Genomic DNA, 20,059 nt, shown 5'->3' on the forward strand with positions numbered 1-20,059 from the left:
TGTGTGATTCATAACTCCCAATAAGGCTCAGCTCAAATGGTAACACTTGTATTAAAACTTTTCTCATCCAGAATATACTCTTTTCCCTCTGGCTTTCTATTGCAATTTTTTGGCACCTCCCTTTTGCATAATTTTTCCCCATTATGTCATATTTATTTCTGTACAGGTTTTGGCTTCCAGTTTTGCTGTAGACCAGACTTTGTCACAAGTATATGCCATAGTGCCTGGGAAAGAACTATATAAATATTCCTGAATAAAGATGAATTCATTTATTCTGATGATATCCAGGGAAGCAGGCAGAAACTTTGGTTTAGTTTGGATCACAGTTGATGTACTGGCACAGAACACTTTATTATGCTCATGATTTGACTATAAGCGTGGCGATTGCTTTTCTTCTGTGGTTTCCCTATGAAACCCTGGTGATTACTTTTTTGTGATTTATTCAAACACTTTCATTGAACAAAGACAATGAGTCAACTCATCAGTATAATTCATATAAGTAACCTGGATGTTTTAGGTTGCCTCTGATGCAGGTGAAAACTTGCCAAAAAGAAGTAACTGAAATGGACCCCAAGTTATTATTACAAACAAAAGAGACAGTTGTTTGAGGCCCCTAAATTTGTATCTGTAGGGAAGCTAGAAATCCTGGGTCTTATTTCTGAGAAGAAGTGTAAATTTTCCATTCGGACAGCTCAATTATACCTAGGCTATTTGAACATAACCACATAAACTCTCAGGCCAGATTGTGTGCTCTGCTCTTTAAGGGAAACTTTGTTGCAAAGACATTAAATAATTGTCAGTACCCTTTATGCTTAGTGGGTAGACACTGTTGCTATTAGTCTAGGATTATCAGTGTGATCATGGGATGTAGCTCATCCCCTGAGGTGTTTCCATTAAGTAAATTTGGATAAACTGTTCTTAGATCATCTCCCAAGTAGAGAAGGGAGTGTACCAAACCACATAATTATATTGAGATTCTGAGACTAGCAGAAATATTTCTGGTTGTAGATAGTTACTTTGGTTGCCAGAACCTACTAATGCATTTTCTACAGGATAAGGGTAGTTTTAGAAATGCTCAAATGGCATAAACTTGTTAAGGAATTATAGTAAACCTCAAGTCTAACAAAGGACCACACAAGTAGCATATTACGCTGGCCTCCAGTTATTCCCACCTGGTACCTCTTTTGAATAAGCAGTCAGACAACACCAGGCGTATTATTTAAATGGATTAGCTATGGCATTAATTCAGTGTTTAGGGTCAATGGAATGCTCTATAGTAGATTTTCTTCCTGGAATATTCCCCAGTTATATTTGTCTGCCAAGATCAGATTGTCAATCAAATGGAATATTTCCTTTAAAAATTATATGTACACTTTTATTTACATTTAAATGGGTATGTGTGTGTATGTATATGGAAATATGTACAGAATTTACATTTCTTTCCTTGTATCACATTTTTTAAAACAATGACTAGTAAAATGACAGTATTTAAATCCAGCTAGCTTCATTATATGTTTTTGACTGGCACAACTCCTAGCCCATGTTAGCATCTCAATAAATATTTGATTAAAAGTATAGTATTCTTTACTTTGTAAAGGATGGTATGTTATATAAGAGCAAATAATTTGAAAATAGATGGACATCTATTTTAATTTAAGATATACTACTTAATATATTTTTGACCTTGAAGAAATTACCTAAACCTACCCATGTCTGAGAAAAATAGGGGAAAATAATACCTACTTAATATTGTCGTGATTAAATTGGATGTTGGCCAATGTTTAAACAGTTTCTGACACATGAGTGGTAAAATTAAATTAGTTCTTCTCCAGACTGTGTATAAATAGTAAACTGTATCTATATTTTCTATCAATTCTAGATAGACATAAAGGCTTTACTTTATTTACTTTGGCTTATTTATTGTTTTATAAAACATTGAAACTCCTTAGGAGAGAGAAATTAAAGCCAACTCTAGCAATCATATTTTAATTCATTTATAACATGACAGGCTTCACATTTAGGACCAGGATGTGTTCTCCCTGGCTTAATACAAGTTCATTCCTCACTAGTGTCACATGTTCTGTGAGGGTTGACAAGATGCTCTACTTCATATACTCAGGAGCCCAAGCCAGTGGAGACAGCGCCATATTTAGAACATTGTTGCAGTTCAGTTGCCAAATTGTGTCTGACTCTTTGCAACCCCAGGGACTGCAGCATGCCAGGCCTCTGTGTCCCTCACCATCTCCTCAAGTTTGCCCAAGTTCATGTCTATTGAATTGGTGATTCCATCCAACCATCTCATCCTCTGTTGCCCTCTTCTCCTTTTGCCTTTAATCTTTCCCAACATATGGCCTCTTTTTAGTGGAGGAAAAGACTGGAGAATGTGCATAGAAAAAGGAAGGGATTGTGTCACTTTTAGGATGAGACAGACATTTTTGTGAGTGACAGACACACTTCACTTCCTTTGTAACCCATTGGCCAGAACTGTTATCATGGCCTCATGGTTTTCTGGAGCTGGTTCATAAATGGGTCTTGGAAAGTCAGTTATGTACTTTCTCCTTCCAACTCAGTGACATCCTGTTGGGAGCTTGAAATCAGCCACTTGGTAGTATTTACATCAAAGAATTTGGCAAATGTCCCAAATTAGGGCTTTTTTTTTTTTTTTCCAGAGAGAAGTTTACCAACATTCTACTAACCTGACTCCTCCTGAGAGTACATTTAGAAATTTAGAATGGCAAATGAATAGATGGGGATGTTATTGTTTTCTATGCCATAGGGTCCAAATCAACCCAGAGATTATGTCATCCAAAAATGTTAGGCATCTTACTTAGAGTATTGAACTTGGAGTAATTGCCATTTAACTTGCTGTCTAAACCTAGGCAAGTAATTAGTTCTTTGAGCCCCAGTTTCTTTATGGTGCTTAAAACCAGTTTTGGATGGAACAGGATTTTATGAGCTATTGTGTGAACATACTTAGCATAATGTATCTAGAAAAATTCAATGAATTCTTGATGACTCTGGCGTCCGTGATTCCTAGGGAAATGTAAGGGAAACTGGCAGTGTTAAGTTGGCCTTATTATTAATGATGTTAATAAATCAATTTCATTTATTAAATGTACATGTATTAAGTACCTATTGGATAGTATTTTATAGGTGATATATTTGACATAATTCTTGCCTTCAAGGACTTTCTATGTAGAGAAGACCTTCAATATTTAATAGATGTTTAGCTTTAAAAATGGTTTCATCTGCAGCATAGTTGACCAGGAAGATATTGGAAGAGCAACGGATTTTCCCTGGAGCTCTCCATGGTGCTTGCTCACAGTCGTTCAGCCTGCCCTGCTCCTTCCTTTCTCAGACTCTGAGTTCAGAAGCCTGCACTCTGGTCCACTCTGCTGCTGCTGCTTCTCACCCTTGTGTGGCTGCCGTTTGTAACTAGAGAATGCCAGGAGGTGTCTGGTCTAACGTCATCTTTGCCTCAGCTCGGCTTAACACTAGAGCAGCCTCTGAATTCCTGACTCAGACCCTTCTGCAACTTGACCAGCTTGACATTCTAACTCAGGGCAGTAATATAACACATTATAAACCTTTATAAATAACACGAATAAGTAGACTGTTTAAAATGCAACTCTTAGAATTTCAGGCTAATACAAACCCAGTTCAGTTTCTGTCTAGAACATTTCCTGATATGCTTGGAACCACTGTGAGGCTCCTTAATTTCCCTGTTGCTAACTACAAGAGCCATGAGGTGAGGCTGCCTCTGTGTGGAACTGATACTTCTAGATACTCTGTGGTGGAGAGATGCTTTTTGGAGCTAAATTCTCACTTTATTACAGCACACAGTTTGAATCTACATGATATAAAGATCAAATAGAAAAACAGCAAAGCAGTGGTTTTTGTCATACTAATGTAATTATGTATGTAGAAAAATGCTACTAAGATAGCTAAAATAATTCAGAAGGGAAGAGAGGAGTAAGAAATATACAGCTGGACTTCCCCTCTATTTAACTTAGTCATAGATTAGCTAAATTAGCTAAATTTTCCTTGCCCCTCCAGGGCTTTTTTATCTTTTAATTCTCCTCCAACCCCGCTCTGTCCATAACACATTTGAACCCAAAGCCTTTCCCCAATGCTTCTGGGGTTTCCTAAAGGTTTACTTTGTTTTTTGGTCTCCTTGCCTCCGATTAATTTGTGTGTCGATTCTAATCTTTTATGCCTCCATGTTGGGTAAACCTCAGTCCTTTAAAAATTTCAGGGAAATCCAGTAACAAGACCGCCTTGTGAATTTAGTAAGTTTGACTATAGATTTGGGGTTTATCTTGAAGTAACTTGTGTCCTTTTGCTCTCTCCTTGCCCTCCATTCTTCTTTTCTCTATTTTGTTTTGCTTCTCTCCTGTGAATAGTCTCAGGAATTCCATATAGATATTCACTCAGCCGTGTCTAACTCTTTGCAACCCCAGGGACACTAGGTTCTTCTGTCCGTGGAATTTCCCAGGTCTGAATACTGGAGTGGGTTGCTACTCCAGGGGATCTTCCCAACGCAGGGGATCAAACCCAGGTCTCCTGCATTGCAGGTGGATTCTTTACTGGCTGAGCCACCAGGGAAGTGAAATTCCATATTACTCTTCTGTTATGTAGAGCAGTTGGGTATATTTCAGCCTTTACCCCCAAACCAGCATAATTCAGTTCATTGAAATGATCATGAGAAGCACGTGGTGTACCTGTGGAGGTCAGTTTCTGGATCCTCACTGAATTCACATCCCAGCTCTGCTACCCACTGTTTATCTGTGACTTTGAGCAAGTGACTCTACCTTTCTGATCTGTGAAATGAAGGTAATAATACTATCATCTCAGATGGGCTTTTGTGGGGATTAAAGATGGTAATTTACATAAAAGATTTAGCCTCCTATACGGAATGCATTTTGTGTATGTTGGACCTTTTTCCTTTTTCCAGTTACTGATATATTTTACCATTATTATTCCTAAAATCTTTTTGTTTCTATGACAATAATACTTGAAAGAGGGAGGTCAGCTAAGAAACAGACTAAAATCATAGCTTACTTTAAGACAACAGATTAAAATAATAAATTGTTAGCACTTTCTCATGAAGATATTGAATGTGATATTTTCTGTTCCTAAAATATTGTCAAAAGTATTATTGTAATTCTTTTAAGAGAATGATTCAAGAATAATAAGTGAGTATCAGAGGTCATTTTTAACTAACTTAGTTTAAAATATTTCCTGGTAGTATATTTTGAAATGATAATTGTGGTTTATTTGTGATATCTTTTGCTCCCATTACCCTAATTAACCCAGAGTTGGATGTCATTGTGCATAAAAACTAACTCAGTTGGAAATACCTTTTACTTACAAACCCTTTCAAATCCTATGCAGGGATTCCTACTGTTTACAGTATAATATATAAATAAGAAATTACAATCTTCTTTAATTATGTGTCATATTTTTAGCTTTGCTCAGAGTTTACCTACGTCCTTATCCCCACCCACTTTGTTGATATGTTATTTGGATCAAGATTAATTTACAATAATTTTGTAGAGATTGTAAGGGACTCCCTATTCATCAACCCAGCTTTATTTTTAATGTATTATTTAATACTGCTGCTGCTAAGTCGCTTCAGTCGTGTCCGACTCTGTTCAACCCCATAGACCAGGCTCTGCTGTCCCTGGGATTGTCCAGGCAAAAACATTGGAGTGGGTTGCTATTTCCTTCTTCAATGCATGAAAGTGAAAAATGAAAGCGAAGTCGCTCAGTTGTGTCCAACTCTTTGTAACCCCAGGGACTGCAGCCTTCCAGGCTCCTCCGTCCATGGGATTTTCCAGGCAAGAGTACTGGAGTGGGTTGCCATTGCCTTCTCCAATTATTTACCAGCAGGATACCGTATTTTCAAACACTTGGGTAATTTCTAATTTTTCTCAGATATTGAAGTGAAGTGAAGTGAAGTCGCTCAGTCGTGTCCGACTCTTTGCGACCCCATGGACTGTAGCCTACCAGGATCCTCAGTCCGTGGGATTTTCCAGGCAAGAATACTGGAGTGGGTTGCCATTTCCTTCTCCAGGAGATCTTCCTGACCCAGGGATCGAACCTGGGCCTCCCACATTGTAGGCAGATGCTTTATCATCTGAGCTACCAGGGAAGCCCTCTTTAAGCGTCACTTTTAAAAAAACTTTTTATTTTGTATTGGAGTAGAGCTGATCAACAATGTCGTGATGGTTTCGGGTGGACAGCAGAGGCACTCAGCCATGCATAATACATGTATCCATTCTCCCCAAACTTCCCTCCTGTTCAGGCTGCCAGTTAACAGTGAGCAGAGTTCCCTGTAAGCACCACTTTGGAAATGGGCTTATTATCAGTTGGTTTGTGCACAAAACACTTGGTAGATGGTTAATACTTGATAGCAGTCATTAGGCGAAGTGTGTATCATATTTGTCCTTGATAACCTCTCAATAGCTGTTTTAGCATAGGGGACTTTCTGAGCAACAAGGCAACTAACAGCAATAGATGATGTCAATGAAAAAAATCTAAATCGACTCATAATATTGACTATTTTGTTTCTCCTTGACAAGAAACTAGTAAACAATAGTGTTTTCAGTAAAGATCTCATTATTAAGGCAGTTGAACGTAGACTTCTCAAGGTATTATATAGCCCTGTAGGAGATCCTCGATTTAAAATTGGATTATGATATATAGTTTCCTTTTATGTCTGTTAATTCATAACACAGTTTCCTTTAGAAATAATGGAATAAGTGTACTGAGACTTCTGCACTTAAACATACAGTATTTTGTAAGCCCTATTAAAATGAGCCATGGTAATTAGGAACATCATTTATGCTAAGAATACAACACATTTTTTGAGAAGATGTAATTTTTTTTCTTTCCCTTACCTTCATTTTTCTTTCCTTTGAGTTTCTGCAGGTTCTGCTCAGTAAGAAATATGATTGGTAGCAACAGGGACATACATATCTCCTCATCTTTTCTGTACTCATTGCCACATGAGTCACAGTGATTTAGGGAAAACTGGGTGGTTTGCAGAGCCTTGTAGCCATATATAGCCATATATTACCATATATGATATGCATAGTCCTAGACGCCACTGACCAGTAACTTTTGGCTGGAGCTTGGAGTCTGTATTTTTACAAACAACCCAGGTGATTTTGTGTAGGTGTAGATATAGGTGGTCCTCAAATCATAATTAGAGAGATACTTAGGTAGAGGCTCACTCTGACTTACCTTGCCCTTGGAAAACAATCTAGCATAGTGGAAAAGAGTCCAGAGTCTGACCTTTGGGTTAAAACCTGACTTCTGCATTGTTAGGAAAGTTGGGAAACCTTGTGAACTTGGGCAAGGTATTTAATGCTTTGGTGCCTCAATCTGTTTATCTGTGCCATGGGGCTAATGATGGTATCTACCTTATACAGTTGTAATGAAAAATAAATAAGCCAATGTATGCAAGAAGTCTGGGCACAAAGAAAGTGCCCAATAAATGTTAGTGTTTTATCCTGTGGCCGTAATCCAAATTATTTATTATTTATGCACATAGAGGTGACGTCAGCTCTCAGCTATTCAGTATCTTGTTCATCTCCTTTAGGAGGTTTTAACTGAACTAAACCTAGACTGTGCTCCTTTAATATACATATTTCTTTTCTCTCTACCTTTTCTGTAATTCTATCACTGCATTTACTATATCGTATTGAAGATTTCTCTTCCTCCATCTGACTTCCTCACTGGCCATAAGCTCTTAGAGGGTGAGGATCTTATTTTTTCACTCATGCTTCTTTCTTGTGAACTGAATGCCTTGACTGGACACTGCTGAGCTGAAGATACTGGTCAGCTAAAAGCTAGTTGATAATTGACTCTTGTGCTTGTCCTGACTGTATCTTCCCCGAGCAAAGAGAAAGGAAATATTTTCCATAATAGAACCTGGATGATGTTTAGGGGAGAAGATTTAGTCACTAATTTATTTCATGAAATGTTTTCCATAATAGAACCTGAATGATGTTTATGGGAGAAGATTTGGTCACTCATTTATTTCATGAATATTCATTTCTTGAACATCCACCATGTGAATCAAGTCCGTTCACTATGACTGTGCCTCTCTATCTTTTACCACTGAGCATGCAATATAATACTCAATTGTATAGACCTTAGGCCTCTGGATTGCAAAACTTGCAATTGCAAAACTTGCATTGAAGATATGGAATCACAGTTAAGTTCAAAACACCCAGATAAAGGCCACAATGAACAGTTCAGTCTAACTGAACACTCTGCAGTTTCTTATACTGGTTAGTGTTTAGTGTGACCAGCACCCTGGATTAACTGCTGATGGAATTTGTCATTAAACATTTTTCAGACGTCTAGCACTGGAAGACACTCTGTTCGCATCACTGGCCTCAGTACTATTGATTTTCGAGCTGGTTTTTCCCGAAAGCCCACCCTGGACTTCAAAAAAACACTCAGCAGACCAGTGCAAGGTTTGTATGTGTGCATTAGTTCAATTGGCATAGTAGATATTGAAGTGCAAAGTATTTCTCAGACTGTGGTTTTGTAATTTTTTAGTTCTTCAATAAAATTGGGAAACATGGCATCTTTATTTGAAATATTATTACACTTCTGTCATAGTCATTGTTTCTCAAAGTATGGTCTGAAGACCAGTGATATTGAACTCACTTAAGGCGCTTATCAAAAATTAAGATTCCTGGGGCCTACCTCAGATATCCTGAATGAAAATTATAGACAGTAGGTCCAAGTTTTGTTGTTTAGTCACTAAGGCACATCCAACTCTTTTGCAGCTCCATGAACGGTAGACTGTGTCTCCTCTCTCCATAAGATTTCCCAAGCAAGAATACTGGAGTGGGTTGCCATTTCCTTCTCCAGGTCCCAGGAATATACACTTTAACAAGCACTTCATTGATTCCTATACTTATACTAAACTTTGCAAACTGCTGACCTAGATCTTGGAACTTTTTCTTACTAGCATCTTACTTACCTATTGTCAAGGTGAAAATATAATGTGTGTGTGTGTGTGTGTGTGTGTGTGTGTGTGTGTGTGTGTAGTTAAAACATTGAAGATATCACATAGCATTGTATGTTCCAGGATGAAGTTATTATTGATTTGAAAGGTACTTTTTCACCTTATTTTTATTCGTGCAAGATTTATAGCTCTGTAGCTGAAAAGAAGGCTTAGTCTTACTGTGACTTTAAATTTTTTTTTCTGATTGTTCTTTTATTTTTATTGCTTCGGTTACTAGAAGATTACAAAATAGTAAATCTTTAAAAATATTCATATAATCAAATATATTACGCAATATTCATAATTCTAATTTTCTACATATAAACATGATTAGATAACTTAAAAATCATTATCTATGGTTTCCTGTATTTCTCTGGTCATAGATAAACTGTCTTTTATGTAGAAAAGATTCCAGAGCTGGGCCACAGTTTTTGGCACAGCCGATAGTATTCATACATATGATCCTGGTTACCTGTTGTTACAGTACAAAACTTAATAAATAACCTCGGGTGCATGTTACTTATAAATGATAAATTCTTTGTCTTGTAGGAATACCTACCTATGTGCTGCTGAATACTTCTGGAATTTCCATCCCAGCTAGAGTAGATCGTCTTGAACTTCTGAGTATCTCAGGCAGTTCTCTTAAGACTATTCCTGTTAAATATTATCCTGAGAGAAAACCTTATGGCCTGTGGAATATTTCTGATTTTATACCACCAAATGAAGCTTTCTTTCTCAAAGTAACAGGCTATGATAAGGATGATTTTCTCTTCCAGAGAGTGTCAAGTGTTTCCTTCTCCAGTATTGTCCCAGGTAAGATGTCACTTTATTCATCACTGGAGTATTGATAGTTTAAGGGGTTTGTGTGGTCCTATAGGTATAAAATGGACTCTAAAGTAAAAAATAATATCCTCACATTATTACTTAGTCACTATGTGGAAAAACATTTACACATAGGTAACACAACTTTTCTTAACCATAAAATAGACATTCAAAATTTCATGTTAAATCGCACTAATTTGTAGATCTGAGAATCTTAGTAAATTCTAAATCTGTAGATCTGAGAATCTTACTTCAATCAGTGTAAGAACTTGAACTGGGAAATTCTGATGCTCTTCAGTTCAGTCGATCAGTCGTGTCCAACTCTTTGGGATCCCATGAACTGCAGCACACCAGGCTTCCCTGTCCATCACCAACTCCTGGAGTTTACTCAGACTCATGTCCATTGAGTTGGTGATGCCTTCCAACCACTTCATTCTCTGTCATACCCTTTTCTCCAGCCTTCAATCTTTCCCAGCATCAGGGTCTTTTCAAATGAGTCAGTTCTTTGCATCAGGTGACCAAAGTATTGGAGCTTCAGCTTCAGCATCAGTCCTTCCAGTGAATATTCAGGACTGATTTCCTTTAGGATTGACCAGTTTGATCTCCTTGCAGTCCAAGGGACTCTCAAGAGTCTTCTCCAACACCATAGTTCAGAGGCATCAATTCTTCGGCACTCAGCTTTCTTTATAGTCCAGCTCTCACATCCATACATGACTACTGGAAAAACCATAGCTTTGACTACACGGACCTTTGTTAGCAAAGTAATGTCTTTGCTTTTTAGTTTGCTGTCTAGGTTGGTCATAGCTTTTCTTCCAGGGAGCAAGCGTCTTTTAATTTCATGGCTGCAGTCACCATCTGCAGTGATTTTGGAGCCCAAGAAAATAAAGTCTCTCACTGTTTCCATTGTTTCCCTATCTGTTTGCTATGAAGTGATGCTCTTACTCCCCATTAAAAGCCTGGTACTTGTGTTTAATGTTTGATTAAGCTGTCTAATTTGGCTAAAGTTTATATATGATTATCAGAAACCTTCTATATAATAATCAATACTTCATTGTAAATAACATGATGATTTTGCCTTTATTTGGTTAGTTGGTTGGTTAGTTAGTAGGCTAGTTATTTATATATTTGATTTATTTCCAAATGCTGATGACTGAATTTGACAAAAACTTTAAAACTGTGTGTAGCTTGAACGATGGTCTGACACAGATATCAGTCAATGCAGCCGGTCAGTTGTGTCCGACTCTTTGCAACCCCATGGACTGCAGCACGCCAGGCTTCCCTGTCCATCAGCAACTCCCTGAGCTCGCTCAAACTCATGTCCATCGAGTCAGTGATGCCCTCCAACCATCTGTATCCAACAGATATAGAAAGATTGACTCTAATATTGTCCTACTGGATGGAGCAGTAACAATTTATCATTTATATAGAAGGTTATCATTTGGGAAATTCAGGAACAACTCTATTGTTTAATGCTGAAAAAAGATCATAGTAGAACCAGCCTCAGTATTTCCTCATAGACAATATTCAGAGTTAGTTGCTTTAGCCCCTGAATTGAATGCTTAAAAAAACTACTGGATTCTTAAGAAATCAATTTTTTCATTCTTTTTCTGGAAATAGTTACACTATGAATTCAGTTCTAAGCTCTGTGGGTTCTTACATACCTTTACATTTTCAGAATTAAACTCTCTTCTCCAAATTGATGATGCTTGATAACTTATTTGGTAATTTTGTTTTCTGTCTTGCTGGTACAAAAAAAAAATTATGCCTTAAAATCAGTGCAGTCATAGATTCAATGAGTCCTTTCTGGAGATAATCCAGAAATTAATAAACTTGGAACAAAGAAAGATAATTAAAGTGATTTTTAGTGATTTAGATTAATTGGAATGCAGAGAATTTACTGGAATAGTTTAAACATGAAGCTTTTGAATGGATTAATAGGAAGTACCAAATATCATTGTGACCTTCTTGCCCATGTTCTTTTTTTCCCAGATGCTCCAAAAGTTACAATGCCTGAGAAAACCCCGGGGTACTACCTGCAGCCGGGCCAGATTACCTGCACTATTGACAGTCTTTTACCTTTTACCTTGAGTTTTGTCAGAAATGGAGCTACACTTGGAGTCGACCAGTATTTAAAGTGTGTAAATGCTTCTATTAGTAACATTTTATAGCATGAAACATCCAAAATACAGATAGATACTTATGTTAGTGTACATATTCATTATACATTCTTATTTTCTTCATAATCTTGGAGTATAGCACTGAACAAAACAGACATGATTCTGTACCTTTGTGGAGCTTATATTGTAAAGAAGGAAGACAGTAATAGGTAATAAGTATTCTATGGTAATATAATAAATGCTAGAATACATTTAAGAGTTGATTCCAGGTTTTATAGAATCTGAATTTTATAATTTGAGGGTCCCTTGATAAGACAAAGAATACAAAATTATAACTACAAAGTTAGGTACAAGAGCCCTTGCAAATGAAAGATCCTGAAGTTTAAACTTCAGTGGCTTGAGGGCAAATATGTCTCTGAATCTGATTTAAAGTGTTATGATAAGTGAATCTGATGTGTTACAGTAAAAAGTAGAGCAGGTTATTTCAGACACATAATTACTGATTGATGGACTGCATGTGATTTTGGCCAAGTTGCAATTTTAAAATTCATAGTAGAGACATTTGAGTAAGGACCTGAACACGGTGAACGAGATGGTCATGCAGATATCCAGGGAAGAGTGTTCACATACCGGGAACAATCAGTGCAAGTGCGCTACACCAGAGGCCCCCAGGCATGTGGGAAAGAAAGACAGGAAGGAGCCAGGGTAGCTGGAGCCCAGGCATCCAGGAGGCGAAGGGTGAAATGTGTGCTGGGGTGCTGTTAGGGGACATGAGACTGGGGTTCCATCTTCTGGTGGGTAAGAGCCCCTTGAGGAGGGCACATGGCGACCCACGCCAGTATTTTTGCCTGGAGAATCCCATAGACAGAGTAGCCTACAGGGTCACAGAATCAGACATGACTTAAGCGACTTAGCACACATACACACACACACACTGCAGCCAAGAATCAATGGAAGTCGGCTAGAGGACACCAACTTTCCTTGAGAAGACTGGTGAATTTTCTAGGCAAATTTAAGTCATCTAATGATAAACATTAAGTAGAAAAACTAGAGGATGATTTCTGAAAAACTTTTTTTCTTTTCTTAACTAACTGTCAAACAAACTACATTTAAGGAGAATAACTCTAAGTATTATTTTATAAACCTTTCAGACTGATAACATTCACATAAATTAGCTTCTGTAATATGTTAATTTTTGACAAAGTTCATACGATATCCTCATGGGGTCATTTAAAGCAAAAGCTGTGGCAAGAATGTTTATCATAACTTGAAACAATTTTCCATTAGGTAAAGATTGGACTTATTATTTCCTGCTACTTTCTTAACATATGTCTTGATGATTTCCTTAGCTGCATAGTTAATAACCAGCAACATTAGCTGACCAAGATATCAAATGACAAACTTACATACCTAACTGATGAAATCAAACAATTCTGCTTTGGATTTAAATAGTAACATTTCTGAAAGATACTTGAGATGCTTTATAAGCATTAATTTATTAATTTCACACAATTCCTCTGAGGTAAACCACAAGGATTCTTTCTTGCATTTTTCCAACTCTGTGGCCCAGAGATGTGACATGCCTTGCTGACATTTGTGAAGTTCTTTAGATGTAAGAGTCTAGAGACAAAATTGGGCATGGGTGATGATGGATTTGATATTCTAATCCCAGTTCACTCACACATCTCTGCCCTAGGTTCCCTAACAACTCCAGATGCATGACTGGATCTTTGCTATGTGAGTCACGATGGTTTCTAGGGGATGTGGGAGAGAATTAGTTTCCATTAACAACAAGACTCATTTCTAACTGACGTGTTCCTTCCCCTGTTCCAAAGGCCGTTCCTTCAAAACTTTTTATTGTGGCCATACAATCTTAGTGAACTTCCCGGGTGGCTCAGATGGTAAAGAATCTGCCTGCAATGCAGGAGACCTGGGTTTGATCCCTGGGTTGGGAAGATCCCCTGGAGAAGGGAATGGCTACCCACTCCAGTATTCTTGCCTGGAGAATTCTATGGAGGCACCTCCTCGCCATGGACAGAGGATAATGCCTACTGATAAGGCTACATGAAGAGGAGAATTGTTTTCATGTAATAATTTCATAAACAAGATAGGAATAAATATAATACTAAAGAATATTCTCTAAGCAACCCATACACTGGTTACGTGCCTTTGAATAAATTACTTGTTCTTCTCCCTGGATCTCAAGTTTCTTGTTTTTAAAGAAAGGGCCCTAAGACCAGAAGAATTGCCGCTTTCTATTCTAAAATTTCCATGCGTCTTAAGTTTTTGATGAATCCTGTATACTTGGCTCTGAAGTAAGCACTGCAGAAGGCACAAAAAATGTGTGTAATTCAAACTTCTACCTGCCTGGGACTTACCAGTACCTCCTAGATAATGGCATTTGTAAACTTGGGCTTAGCATATTGCTCTAAAGCATTCAAGATGCATCTTAGGTGATCAGCGCAGCAAAAAGTAAGTCATACTCCATTTTCTTCTCACAGTGACAGTAAGGACCACTGACACCTAATGCAGAGATGCATGTGAAAGGAAACAGTATTAACTGAAGTACATATTCTCAGTTACTAAAATATATGGAATGGTCACCTTGCTTACTTTCTCACTTTCCTGATGGCAGGAACCTGTGTCTTGACTTTCTCTTAAAAACTATAGGTTAGTGGTAAATGTACATTAAGAGCTCAATGAATTCTTTATAGTGATTTGGTGATGAGTACCGTTCATTTGAATTGGGAGGGCTCTGGAGTTATTACTGTAAGGAACATATATTGTACAATTTTCAGCTTCAGTGGAAGGTGTCTTGACTCTGCAGTGGGTCATTTTATCCATATCTTGAATGTTTAAAAAATGTTGTAAATATCTATGGATGGTTATAAGAAAAAATATGAAAATATTTATGACATTGCAATCATATGTTAGAGCAATATAATGCTTATCTTATAGGTTATCAGAATCTTTTAAATAAGAATTAAATGGCTATTACTAAGACATTTCCAGAAGATGAGTAACAGTTTGAAGTGTTAAAGGACATGTGTGCTAAGTTGCTTCAGTTGTGTCTGACTCTTTGTACCCCATGTTACAAAGCCCACTTTACTGTAGCCCACCAAGCTCCTCTCTCCATGGAATTCTCCAGGCAGGAACACTGGAGTGGGTTGCCATTTCCTTCTCCAGCGCATGAAAGTGAAAAGTGAAAGTGAAGTCGCTCAGTCGTGTCCGACTCTTAGCGACCCCATGGACTGCAGCCTACCAGGCTCCTCTGTCCATGGGATTTTCCAGGCAAGAGTACTGGAGTGGGGTTCCATTGCCTTCTCCGATTTATTAAATGAGTGAATATATAACATAGCACAAAGATTTGTTTTACTTAAATGACAACTTTGACTATAAAACTCATCATTTTCTTTTATTCATTGTATACATATATTGAACCAGATATGGTATATAGTCTTATGTGGAGTTTATACATAAGAAAGTTGAAGAGAATTTATCTTTTTGAGAACCAAAAATTCTGTTTTCTACCTTTACACTTGTTAATTATCTGGTTCAGTTGCTTTGGCTAAATCCCACTGAAAATGACCAAAATCTCGAAAAGAGAGGGGAAGAAGAGAAATTTTAAGGAGTGTTTTTCTGCCAGTTTTTAAAAATTTTATTTATTTAATTATTTTGACCTAGTCAGAGAATATTTTCCTAAAGAAATTTATAGTCTCCATAACTTGACAGGCTCAGACTGTATTTCTAAACAGCAAAGGTAGAGGCCTGATAAAAAAATCATAGTAAAAAAAAAAAATAGACATATGAATGTGAAAAAAGTGAAAATTAAAAGTGGCAAAATTATTAGCAGTTTTTTTTTTAAATGACCTTTGAGAAAAATTAAAGATGTCTCCCTGATATTTTCTCAGTAAAAAAGGTTCATTCTTCTATCCACAGCCTCTTTAAAGTTATTCTCACATTTGGAAATGATTTCTCTTGTTAGAACCTAGGAAGATCAATAGGAAAAAACAAAACCAGTTACTGTCTTTGTTTTTCTCTCAGATTAGAGAGGCTTAGCTTTCTACTTAAAATATAAAAGGTGTATAGTTTTAAGCTACAAAGAAATCTGCAGTTTAATCAATTTACTTCATTTAAACTGTTTTCTTTATTCATTTGAGTGAATAGACAAATAGTGGAATCACTGCTTTCAACCTGGTCTTGTTATTGTAGTAACTAAGCATGGTTCTATTTTTTTACCCCAGAGAATCCGCCAACGTGACCTGGGATATTGAAGAGGTCGCTCTGTCTGACGAAGGCGCCTATGAGTGCATTGCTGTCAGCACTGTGGGGACTGGACGGGCACAGACGTTCTTCGATGTGTCAGGTAATTATCACTAATTGCTTGGCAGTTGCCTCAGTATCAATGCAGGTATGGAAATGGGATGTTTGTGAACCAGGCTTTGCTGTGTATTAACTGTGTGACCTGCCTTGGACCAGTTAGGAACTCAGTGCCTTGGTTTTCCCACTGTAAAATGATGATAATAGCAGTAATAGTCTCTTTTTTTCATGGAGAAATTATGAGGATTAAGTGAGAAAGTCTATGTTAAGCACTTAGAATAGAATCAGGCACATAGAAACAACTAATAGACATGAGTTTTTAAAAGTATTGTTGTTGTTATTATTGTAGGGGTTTAATAGTTTGAAATCCCCATATGGCATTCTCCTTTGAGAAAACAAGTGAGAGATCCATTTTTAGAATAGCCAGGTTCAACTTTCCCTTTCTCTTCCCATATTTATAATATGCAAAGTGCTTTTATGAATGGATTCTGACATCTGAGTTGAAGACAATAAGTATCACATTCAAAAACATAGGACCTCAGTGATTACAATATTGGTATTGAGAGGGACAGAAGTCATGCTAATTAATTCACACTTAAATAGTAAGTTTCCTATAAATGCTTCCCTGGTGGCTCAGAGGGTAAAGCGTCTGCCTGTAATGCGGGAGACCCGTGTTCGATCCCTGAGTCGAGAAGATCCCCTGGAGAAGGAAATGACAACCCACTCCAGTATTCTTGCGTGGAGAATCCCATGGACAGAGGAGCCTGGTAGGCTACAGTTCACGGGGTTGCAAAGAGTTGGACACGACTGAGCGACTTCACTTTCTTTCTTTTCCTATAAATAGACAGGGCTCTGATTATATTATCATTTTTCCTCCAATCTCCCAGAATTCTTGAGAAACCAAAACAACTGCCATGTATTATCAGTGATCAAGATTAAGCCACCTACTCAACATGTATCTAGAATATATTGGAAATTTTGTTTTGACTCAGTTATTCTCTGCCTGCCTCATAGCCTAGGGCTAATGTGCATTTAATAGTAACCCTATTCTGACCTAAATGTGCCTGTGGAGTTTTCTTATAACAATATCTGAACTGTCAGCTTGTGCATCTGAAATGTCAGATGTGCATTTTCTTAGAAAAATTTAAGACAAAAGAAGCTTTATAACTGTAGGACTGTTTAGAAGCCCAGAGTTTACGTTTATTATCAATAAGTTCAAGCTGAACTTTTAAACTGAGGCATGCAAGCCTGTTCTTCTTGCAGTAAATTATTTGTATTCTCTTATTCTTAGAAAAATAAAGTTTGTCTTCTGAAACAATTTAGCAAGTTGACATACATCATAAACTATTCATTTTTTCATCTCCAGTAATTATGAAAAGCATTGGAATCATGTCAACATTCCTCAGCTTCTGGGAAAACAAACACTTGAGCACTTGAGTTTTTTCCCAGCAATATTAATTAAGAGAAGGACAATAGGGAAAAGAGATTTCAGTGAGTGGACTCAGGCGTCTCGCATAAATAACTGGGAAGTGCCAGAAAGGCTTGTGAACTGACTGCTAAGAATTTGGCCCTATGGTGTCAGTAACTTCTGAATATACACACCACACGTGCTCTTGTAGTGTTAACCTGTGCCAGCCAAGCCATGGTATCACCAGGAAGTTGTACTATGCCAAAGCCAGTTTTTAGGAATTGTGTCCCATTTGCTTAATTATGAAAGAGGAGGCAGAAGTATGAATGATATGGCAATTTTGGAATTGGAAGTGTGGACATTTCTTTCTGAACTTTTTTTTAACCTTCCAGCCTTAAACTTCTACCCAGGCCCTGGCTCAGCCATCCTACTGTTCCTACTAACTAGCACAAGAGAACCAGCTGTTTATTCATAGGATAATTAGGTGTTATATTTTGACAGGAGTGTTGGGAAGCACAGCATGATGGGATGGTGATGTTTTACTGGTGTCACTGTGGACATTATTTTATAAAGTCACCCGAGAAATGTTTCAAGGAAAATTGAAGTTCTACCAATATGTTACTTCTATATTTTCAGCATTTTCTTCCAGCCAACAATTTTAAGGATTTTAGGTTCATTGGAAATACTGATCTTGATAATTTTAAATGCCAAATGAGTGTAAAAAGAATTACACTTCTTTTTTATTGCATATAAACATATAGAAACTAATGAACAGAACTGCAGAAGCAGGAAAAACTCTTTACACATGGCATTTGGTACTTTAGTACTAATACGAAGTTATATTAATTTTCTCTACTGAATTTATTTATTAGCATATTGTCCCTCCCCCCCACACACACACACAGGCACACACAACCAAAATTTTGGCCTTAAATAAAACTGAATCCAGAAAACTTGTCAGGCAATCTTAAATTATAATTACAGGATACTCTTTTAGAACAGGGTAAGACATGGAAATAATATTGTACCACCTCATCACTTTGTAGCTAAAGAAGCTGAAAGATGACGTGGGTCGGTGGTGAGAGGTGGATTCCTGGCCTCCTGACTTTCAGTCCAGTGAGCCTTACTTAATGTCACAAGGCCTACACTTATCATTCTTGCTCAGTTTTGAGATTCCACCTCTGGTCCCCTAATCTTAGCCTCAGCCATTCTTTCACTTAGGAATGACTACCCCTCATCCTATCGGGACCAGGCTGTTTCCAGTAGTTTGTTATCTTAGCCTCTCCTGTAAACTGCCGTCATTCTTCTTCTTCTTCTCTCCATCACCACCCAGTTTATTGATGGATGCATAAATATTTCAGTGTGCATAATGTTCATCATCTCCAGATATTTATGCAGCAGTCGTACTGGGTGTCATGTTTAAAAGCTCTTCTACCCCTGGATGTCAGTAGAAAGCTGGCGTTTGACATACTTGAATATATATTTGAAGAGGAAATAGACTCTAAGGCAGATTATGCAAGCAAGAGAGTTATTGAGGAGTTTTCTAGGGAAGAGGACCCACAAAGGAGTGGAAGAAATTCCCTTGTGATGCAGCCACAGCAGGGGCCTCAGCTGATCCCACAGGGAGCTTTGACACGGGGATGACCTTGAATTGAGGCAAGAGAGCTGTGTGTTTTTCCTTCATAAAGTGGTCACCGGAAGTGGGCAGCAGTGGAAAGGGAGCCTGACTGGGCATGTCAGCCCCCATGGCTCTGAGCTCAGTACTCAACAAGCAGAGCACTTAGGGAAATGAGTGCCTAGGTTCTTGAGAAGGACCAAGGTGAGCACCTGGCATCCCCTGTATGCTGATAATATGGGATTTTACAGTTTCTAAACATCCCTAGTCTAACTGAAGAAGGTTGTTTAAAAAGAACAACAGCAAAAAAGGAAACTACACGATACATTTTGTGGTCTTCAGGAAGATTTTGATAGACTATTAACACGTATTCTTAAATGCTCACTTCTGGGTCTTTGGTCCGTATTGTCTTGTATGTTACAGTCATAGAGCCTTGGTGCTAGAAGGGTCTTTTGGATTACCCAATTTAATCATCTCATTTTTCAGGTAGTGAAACATTGTGACTATATTGGCCTTTCTAGGGTCCTCCAGGTAAATTTGGATAAAATTAGGCAGCCTATGTTTGCCAGATTCAGCAAGTGAAAATACAGGATGCCCACTTAATGTGACTTTCATATAAATATGTCTCAAAATATTTCATGAGAGAGACAAAAATATTATATATTATAATTATATAATAATATATAAAGTATATATTATACAATAATATTCAATACCTGAAATTCAAATTTAGCAATGCATCCTGCATT

The 20,059-nt window shown here is 37.5% G+C and overlaps 1 protein-coding gene across 3 annotated transcripts in view; it reads left to right on the forward strand.

Annotated features, from left to right (window-relative positions):
* Positions 1-20,059, forward strand: part of HMCN1 (hemicentin 1) — a 525,163-nt gene that overhangs the window by 205,370 nt on the left and 299,734 nt on the right. For all 3 annotated transcript variants that reach the window (XM_061160939.1, XM_061160937.1, XM_061160938.1), the window contains exons 7-10: positions 8,369-8,489; positions 9,578-9,841; positions 11,840-11,984; positions 16,212-16,333. In XM_061160939.1, the coding sequence (XP_061016922.1) occupies positions 8,369-8,489; positions 9,578-9,841; positions 11,840-11,984; positions 16,212-16,333 (652 nt within the window). The remainder of the gene's footprint in view (positions 1-8,368; positions 8,490-9,577; positions 9,842-11,839; positions 11,985-16,211; positions 16,334-20,059) is intronic.

This window comes from Dama dama, chromosome 14, assembly GCF_033118175.1.
Source record: "Dama dama isolate Ldn47 chromosome 14, ASM3311817v1, whole genome shotgun sequence".
In the NCBI taxonomy this organism is placed as follows: domain Eukaryota; kingdom Metazoa; phylum Chordata; class Mammalia; order Artiodactyla; family Cervidae; genus Dama; species Dama dama.